At 38.2% G+C, this 8,925-nt stretch overlaps 1 protein-coding gene and 1 pseudogene across 1 annotated transcript; both read left to right on the top strand.

Annotated features, from left to right (window-relative positions):
* Positions 1-521: 521 nt before the first annotated feature.
* On the top strand, positions 522-5,747 carry LOC149241102 (low molecular weight phosphotyrosine protein phosphatase-like). The gene is made up of 4 exons (XM_089370433.1): positions 522-777; positions 3,996-4,108; positions 4,215-4,350; positions 5,584-5,747. Exons 1-4 carry the CDS (start codon positions 720-722, stop codon positions 5,745-5,747), a joined length of 471 nt encoding a protein of 156 aa, XP_089226559.1. The 5' UTR covers positions 522-719.
* Positions 5,748-6,189: 442 nt separating this feature from the next.
* LOC149241101 (alkaline ceramidase TOD1-like) lies at positions 6,190-8,668 on the top strand (annotated as a pseudogene).
* The last annotated feature ends 257 nt before the right edge of the window (positions 8,669-8,925 follow it).

Here is an 8,925-nt window from a genome sequence, read left to right as displayed (position 1 = left end):
AATTTAGGGGATGTGATGCTAACTACCGAGATTGGGGTTCAGTCAATTTCAAGGCTCAACCCTCCAAATCCCTTGTTGCAAATAGGCATGATCGACCCGAGAAGGAACCTGCTGAATAAAAATGCAGTGAAAGGAAAGAAGATGGAGATATATCTAGAAAATGTGCTTTTGTTGCTTCCAAGGAATTAAGGGCTTCTCAGGAGGATTTTTGCAAGGAGAATATGCAGTTAACACCTTCGGATTGTGTGGAAGAAGAAGAACATACGGGAAGAGGTAAGAACTGCAAATCCCAAGGCTATAATGTGAATCTTGAGATTGAAAATGATGATAAGCGTCATGAATTTGAATGCAATGTAGATGGAAGATATGGGTTTGCTGAGAAATCTAGTATAGTTCCTCTTCCTTGTAATTAGTTTATGGATGACAATGACCAATCAGCGCAATCGAAATACGGGTCTACATTGACAAAGGAATACTCTCGCTCCAAGAACTGCGTGGATTTATCAATCCGTGGCTGGCAGATGACTCTGATGGTATGCAGCCTCATTCATCACCCATTCTTTCTTAGTTCATTCTTTTCTCTGAAAGCTTCTCCCTCCCAAATTGTTGCACCTTCACCCATTTTTAGCACAACTTATCATCTCATTTCAGGCCAAAAGTTTGGAGTTTTAATCCGAACTTTCAAGAGACTAGGAGGATGAAGAGAAACATTGAGGGCCATGGTGTCTGATTCATTTGCAACCTTCAAGCCTTTTGGAGTTCTCTTTGTTTTCCTTGGTGAGTACCATCCATCCAATGATTCAACAAGTGAGTTCAGTATCGGTCATTGTTTGCGATGATGCTTCCACAATGTCTACCATTATTGTCAGCCATCCAATTGTAGAAGATTATAGTATATTGTACACTAAAGATCCAACATTGAAGCCAAGCACAATTCTTTGTATCATTCCTGACTTGAGCGAACTAAATTTTGTAGTTCTATTCAATTCAACTAAAGGAGCTAGGTTCTTCATACCTTCTATATTCTTAAAAACCCTGACCCATTTTCTCATCTATGTTTTTATTAGAACAAATCATAATAAATGCACTAGAGATTTTTGCAGTCATACAATCCACCCAATGATTGCAGAGAGAAAATTTTAGTAATGCCTGAATACCAACGAACGTCCTGTTAGGACATATAAATTTTCTTCTGCCCTTTTGAGCGTTTCAAGAAGGAACATGATGTGAGGGGATGGATTCTTCAACTAAGGTGCCAAGTCTAAGGAATAACTATTCTGTTAAAATCCTCTGAGATCTGCACCTAGCCTCATTCCTTGGTGCCATATGGATGGGGTAGCCCATAGTGAGAAAGCTTGGTGGACAGCTTAACACTTCGCCAACCTCACCAGTGAATCAATATCCCCTTAGGCTATTAATGTTATGAGTGTGACCTCTCAAGCCAGGGTGGGTGCCTAATAATCAAAAAGTTAAGTTTGAGCTCAAAGTCGTGCAACTCAAACATGAAAAACAATGACTGCAATATATACCTTTAATTTAAGGATTACTAAAACTTAGGATGTACAATTTCTTGAACATCCGATGAGATTTAGTACACGGTTACTACAAAAATATATGGAATCCACCAATTAGGCTACATTGGTCTAATGCAGGGTAGCAACCAACATTGTGGAACCAAAACAAAATTAAGATAACTCATTTGGCTACTTTTGTAAACTAGCCTAAGGTGCCCGCAAGGGGATTTTGTCATCCTTACTTTGCCATTGTGAAGTTTACAGAAATAGTGGATATCACTGGACAACTTTACAACCCGTTAAGCTAGTTATCGATAGCCAAATGTCAAAAATACAAAATGACATGGACACTAAAGGTTGTGCACTATCCTTATGTGCCTCGTTATCTAAATTCTATTGAATTTATTGTGCAACGCAGAGACCCGCATGGCTATCCCTTGTTTTATCATTGTTAGATCCATGATACATCATCAGATTGTTTTAGTAGCTGTTTTTTTTTATGTAAAGGAATCAACCACTAAGTTGGGTACGAGTTTGCACTCTCATGATATGGAGTCAATTGTGACTGCTACCGCTATAACTTTTAGGTGAATCTATGCACGCTCCCACACACCATCCATAAAGTTAATTAAATATTTTGGACCACAAACTTTACATAAGACTTTATATGACAACCAACGTCGATTGAGCTGCCCTGGGACTATTAGTGGTGTTAGCTTTATCAAACAACAATGCTTAGATTTATTTTGGAACTCATAGGTAGAATAGCTTTGATTGCCACAATAGACATGTTGCTTATCATGTCCATTTCCATTCCATCTATGACATGTTTTTGGTTTATCCGAGAGCTTTCAGTTTGTGGTTCTCTACACGTTTTCAAATTCTCAAAGTCCCATCAAGGTAAGTAATAATAATACAGACAATAACTCTACGGTAATATATTTTTAACAACCTTAAATATTTATACTGAGCACAGAAATACCATCAAATATTTTCATTGTTGTTTAAGGACCAACTGTTGAAAAAATACTGGCAAGTTTTACGATAAAACCATATCCAAGTAAAGTTGCTAAAGAAATTAGTATGGAGTCTAGGGGCCAAATGCCAACTCTTGATTGGGTGGAAGTTGCGGGGCAGCTGGGGTTGTTAGTTAGGGTACAACTTTTCCATGATGACACAAGATAAAGAAATGGTACATTAATAGGGAACTGGGTCCTCATGAATAAGGAGGGCCTAATTACTATATACAAGAGATTATTATAGCCATTCTCACACAGTTGTGTATGATTTTTCAATCTTTTGGTTATTAGGAGATATTTTCCTATTTCTAAAGAGCTGTAGATGTGTCTCGTCATTATTATACTTTTGAGCCACATTGCCTTTCTATATTTGGTGTATTTAGTAATTCCCTAGTTATTTCTTGTAACTTAGAGCATTACATTAAGGCCCAACCTTAGATGCGGAAGACAGAGGAAGGGAAATCTCACCTCAGAAAAGCCTTGGCTTTGTCTCAACTATTTTCCCCATCATACAACCCCTGAAAGTAGATGCTTTGATGATCAATCTTAATGGACTAGGGCTTATCCTTTAACAAAGAAGCCCCTCTGCTCCTAAGGAAGAAATCAAATCAAAGGTTGTGGTGTGCGGAGGGCCATTGAAGCAAGGCTCCGACTCTTGACATCATCACTTTGCTTGCTACTTCCAATTGCCTAAACTTTCTAAGTTCAATGGTCAATTTACTGCTTCCATAAGGTCTCTCCATAGTATGTATTTTCTAGATTATTTTTGTGTGTTTCTGGTTGTTAGTTTCATGTCAAAATAGAGCTGGTCACCCAAGAGTGTGGCTCATTATGCTCTTTGCACTCAATGTTTATGTTTTTAGTCATTAAATCTAGCTAAAACATTTTAGTGGAATCCAGGGCCAAGGATTGGGTTTCCATAGTTCTGTTTTTAGTGCTGAGTGATGCATTTGAGTTTTATTTAAATATGTGTGCCTGCTTCATGTTACATAAGTTGTTGATTTTATAATGATACACATTTTTTAATATTTAATCATGAGTTCAACTTGGTAGAAAATGGAACAAAAAGAACAATCACATGAGATAATATCCACTATAAAATTCTTCATAAAAACTTTGTAGAATCATTAACAATTCATGGTAACTAAATATTTCATGTAGAGTTATGCATTACTTCAGTCCTTTACAAAGCAGAAATTCTAGTAACGAGTTACAGTTGCGATCTCAACCCTCATGATTGCTTTTTTAGGGTCGTGATGCATATCAATGTCAAGAAGGATAATGATTATTAGCTGTGGAAAAATTATTATCTAATTTGTCAAGGATAATGATTTTCTATTGGCTCCTATTGTTGCAATCGGGGATGATAAAAGCATTGCAAGTTTAGATATCTTGAGTAGTTGAAAAAATATTTTCTAATCTGTCCAGGAAAATAATCTCCTTTTATTCTTGTTCTTGGAAGGCAACATTTGTCGGAGTCCCACTACAAAGGTTGTATTTCGTGATGCTGTGCAGAAAAGGGGATTGATATCAACATTCAAAATTGACTCGGCTGGAACTATTGACTACCATGAGGTATGTTCTAGCTTATCATGGGTCAAGGTTAATTGAATTGGTATTTCTTTTCTATTATACTGTAATAAATAGGTATCATGTATTAATATGTTGAAATTATTTGAAGGGCGATCCTGCAGATCCCAAGATGAAGAATGCAACCAAGAAACGTGGAATAGAGATAACTTCTATATCAAGGTTTATATCACCTACAGACTTTAAAGAATTTGATCTAATACTTGCAATGGACAAGCAGAACAAAGGTAAATAAAAAGAATAAATGGCATATAAAGCTCCCAAAATTTTCAGTTTCATTTTCGAAGTTGTTCCAAACCAAATCTAATAAGCCAATACTATTATTAAACTCAGCAAAATGTACATTAAAGTTTGTCTATGTTATTGTTAACATATGCTTCTAATCAGTTTCTCAGTTGTGTGCAAAAATAAATTAATAACATGGGATGGATATATTTTGTAGCTGACATATTGACAATTCTCCTTCAGCGCCAGAACGCATAATGCCTTTATTGCTTTAGCCAGGTAATTGGTTACATTTGGTATTGTTTATTGTTTCCCTGTGATACTCATACCATGGAGGAAGACATTTTTATAGTCAGATGGAGAAAGTGGAGGGAGCAAATAAGTTGTGAGATATCAAATGGACAATCACTGTGCCAATGGCTTGCAACCTTGGAGCTCTGAAAAGCTTCCCTAGTGGTATGAGAACTCAGCTTTGCTCAATTATAGTGAAGTTTTAGTGTGATAACATCTGAGATTTGTTTTGGGGTTGGTTCTCTCTTTAACTGATTTTTTTATTTTGTGTGTTGTTGTTGGCATTACAGATGTGCTTGATACTGCACTGATATTGAGAAAGCACACCTTTCCAAAAAAGTTGTTTTCTTGCCTATTATTCAATGAATTAGAAATCTTCAATCCTGAGGATCAGTTGCCATTTGCATATGTAAGAGACATGATGACACCCAAAATGAGGATTCACATATTCGAATCAGCCATTTTTAATACAATAAAAAATGAATATCGACACTCTTACAAAGTCAATCGAAGCATTTTCAAAGAGCCTCCTTTGGACCTACAAATTTCTTTGGGTTATGAATCCAGTGTCTGCAAATCGTATTTGGATAGAATGTGGGTTGCATATTCTATTTGATTGTATTAATTCATTTCAAATTTGATTGGCTACTAAGATTACAGCTTGCAGAAGCTATCAATTTTTTAAACTGTGAAGGGTCATGAAATAGCAGAATATGGGAGGATCCATAACTACAAATTTAACCAATCCATGATGTTGATGGATGCCATGGGTGTTAATTTTGTGCTAGATTGGATTAGATGACTGATTTACTTCTCAATAATTAAAGTCATTTTTACTGCCTCTACCAACATGATATTATAGCGATTGTGCACCTATATCTAATATGTGTATTGCATTTAATGGAGTTGATAGACACTGAATTGTTTTTCCATGTGAATTCCAGTGGTGATTCTGGTTACACCGGAAATGAAGGAAAATACAATGAAACATACTCTTCTGGACAGTTGGTGTCCAAACTCGGTGTACACCATGAAAACATTTTTAACTCAAACAAAAACAAAGAATTTTTCCAAGTGGCTCTTCGTTGTCAACACAATCCTCAACTGAAATTTGGTACAAGTTGTATAGGCTTGCATGTGCACCATTGTGATAGAGTTTTTATTAAAGGAGGTGCAATGTGGGGACAGATGTTGACTTGAGATAGTACAAATATATGAGTCTCTTTTGTGTTGGACTACATGGATAGTGGAACCCTTGCGTAGGTTCTTCAAACCCACAAGAAAATCCCATAACACTATTTGGCTGAGGTTGCCAGGCAGGTGCTCAAGGGCTTGCATTACCTACACCAGAAAAAAATTGTTCACCATGATATAAATCCCTCCAATTTACTGATCAATAAGAGAAGTCAAGATTGCCGATTTCGATGTCAGAACTGTGTTGGCTCACACTTTGGCCCAATGCAATTCCTTTGTGGGAACTTTTGCTTATATGAGTCCTGAAAGGTTCGATCCTGATGGGTATTAATATACAATTTCTATTGTCTTCTACAATGCAGTTCCTTGAATACTCTTCAGATTATGGAGCAGAGAAGTATTTGCTCAGGAAAGCTACAGCCATGGCGAATCGGTCTTGCCACTTATATTCTCAGTTTTCAAGTAATCAAAGATCCTCATATTTAACAATTTGAGAGATCTATCAAGAAACATTACCTTATGGCATGCATGTCTGTAAAAGTAATTAGGCTAAAACTATGTTTCGTTGTTGATGGTAGTCTCGGCTATTGTTCATCAGATTCAAAAACAAGAGTTATTTGGTAAATATCGGCTACAGTGCATGAAAGGACCTAAAAACCCCAATTCAGCAGCAGGTCTAGTGACCTTCGGTGGAAATCTGGATGTGAAGGAAAGAAAAAGGTATTTCAATTATTCTGAAGGGACTGATTTTCCTTGTGGTTTTGCCAATTACCGTACCCCAAGGTTCCTTGTGTCTGAAGAAGACAGGAAGGCCATGGAACAATGCAAGGGGGTTGTGGTAATTTCAGCTATATTTGGAGCCTATGCAAGATTAAGCAACCCAAGAATGTTAGGAAAATCACAGCAGAAAACGTTTGTTTCTTCATGTTTATGGACAATGCAACTCTCACACTTCTTGTTAGATACCAAATCAAGCCCAATGAGTCTCATAGAATTGGAATTTGGCACATTGTTTTGGTCAAGGAGTTTCCATACAAGGAATCTGTAATGAATGGCCTCATACCCAAGTATCTTCCCCACAGGCTTTTCCCAAACTGTGTTTACAACATTTGGATGGATGCCAAGCTACAACTTGTTGTTGATCCTTTGTTAATTTTAGAAAATCTCCTTGTAACTCACAACATTGATATTGTTGTCTCAAATCATCCTTACAATACTCTCTTTTTTCCAGGAGAAAAATCATAATCTTCATTGATCAGAATATTACATGTTGTAGATGCTAAAAGCATATGCAGAAATGTGGGCAGAGCCACTTACATAACAATACTTCAAAAGAAGTATTCCAAGAAAAACCCCTGGACAGGGCAAAAACCACATAAAATGGGTATGTAAACCCAACGAACCAACAGAAGCAGTCTTGTAGAGGGAACCATACCCATTACCAAAAAAACGAAAAAGAGCAGTGGAGCAGCACCAAGAGAGAGTCAGCAGACAGCTGCACAAAATCAGACCCGACACCGAAGCACCACAAGCAGAAAAGAAACTCCTGAGGAGAGAAATCGACACATGAAGCTCTAAACCTGGTGGCCCGGACAAGAAAGAGAGGCACGAAATGAGGAAGATAGCAACAAGGGTAGCCATTCCTTCCCCACCCCCTCAAAAACTCTCCTCCTAAAAGAGACAAACCAAATGTAAAAACAGCTGCCCCCAATCCACAGCAGTCTGAAAAATCCCCATCACACCCAGGCGTATTGCAGCGGCACGAAACAAAGTGCAGAGACAAAACTCCACACCCACGTTCCCTCAACGCTCCAAAACAGCCGAGGTTAGGCTAGCAATAGACCAAAAAAAAACACCGTCGAGCCCATCCGGACCCGTCCAGTGAAGCAGAGGTGAAACCGGGGGCAGAGGCGGCTAGGTTCAGCCACCTCGCCCCCGCACAGTGAATATACCCTAGAGACCAGAGGCAGTAAATTTTCTTCTGCTCCCGCACAGCTCGGCTATCTGTTCACTGGAGGTGGAGGTCGATGGCACAGGAGAGCAGGTTCAAAGGGCCTCAGCCGCTCAGTCAGGCACAGAGGGTTGACGACAAAAGAGGTTCGAGGATGCTGGTCTGTGGCTGGAAGTCGTGTCAAAACACTGTTGTCGAGGGAAAAACGAACAGCGGATGGAGCAGCAGCAAAGTGACGCTGTCTCAGCATAGTGTCTCACGGCGGCGGCGGCTCAGCGGGTTCCCATTTTTTTTTGCATCCTTACAATACTCATACCATGGAGGAAGCCATTTTTACAATCAGATGGACAAAGTGGAGCAAAGAAGCTGTGAGGTATCAAATGGACAGTTACTGTGCCGATGGCTTGCAACCTTGGAGCTTTGAAAAGCTTCCCTCAAGAAGTGGTATGAGAACTCAGCTTTTCTCAATTATGGTGAAGTTTTAGTGTGATAACATCTGACATTTGTTTTTAGGTTGGTTCTCTCTTTAACTGATTTTTTTATTTTGTGTGTTGTTGTTGGCATTACAGATGGCATTGATATTGAGAAAGCACACCCTTCCAACGAAGCTATTTTCTTTCCTGTTATTCAATGAATTAGAAATATTCAATCCTCGAGATCAGTTGCCATTTGCATATGTAAGGGAAATGATGACCCCCAAAGTGAGGATTCACATGTTCGAATCAGCCATTTTTAATACAATAACAAATGAATATCGACACTCTTACAAAGTCAATCGAAGCATTTTGAAAGAGCCTCCTTTGGACTTGCAAATTTCTTTGGGTTATGAATCTAGAGCCTGCAAATCATATTTGGACAGAATGTGGGCTGTATATTATGCTTGATTGCATTAATTCATTTCAAATTTGATTGGCTACTAAGATTACAGCTTGCAGAAGCTATCAATTTTTTAAACTGTGAAGGGTCATGAAATAGCAGAATATGGGAGGATCCATAACTACAAATTTAACCAATCCATGATGTTGATGGATGCCATGGGTGTTAATTTTGTGCTAGATTAGATTATATGACTAATTTACTTCTCAATAATTGAAGTCATTTTTACTGCCTCTACCAACATGAGATGATAGAGATTGTGCAC

This window comes from Pinus tabuliformis, chromosome 8 (assembly GCF_031772625.1).
Source record: "Pinus tabuliformis cultivar Carrire ecotype Pingquan chromosome 8, CPIR1, whole genome shotgun sequence".
In the NCBI taxonomy this organism is placed as follows: domain Eukaryota; kingdom Viridiplantae; phylum Streptophyta; class Pinopsida; order Pinales; family Pinaceae; genus Pinus; species Pinus tabuliformis.
This window is presented reverse-complemented; position numbering and strand designations above follow the sequence as displayed.

Excerpts from the sequence above, each read along its gene's own strand:
- LOC149241102 (XM_089370433.1), top strand. The coding sequence starts at position 720 with ATGGTGTCTGATTCATTTGCAACCTTCAAGCCTTTTGGAGTTCTCTTT. Across the intron at positions 4,109-4,214 it reads GAACTATTGACTACCATGAG|GGCGATCCTGCAGATCCCAA; the intron begins GTATGTTCTAGC and ends AATTATTTGAAG. Across the intron at positions 4,351-5,583 it reads AATGGACAAGCAGAACAAAG|TGGTGATTCTGGTTACACCG; the intron begins GTAAATAAAAAG and ends TGTGAATTCCAG.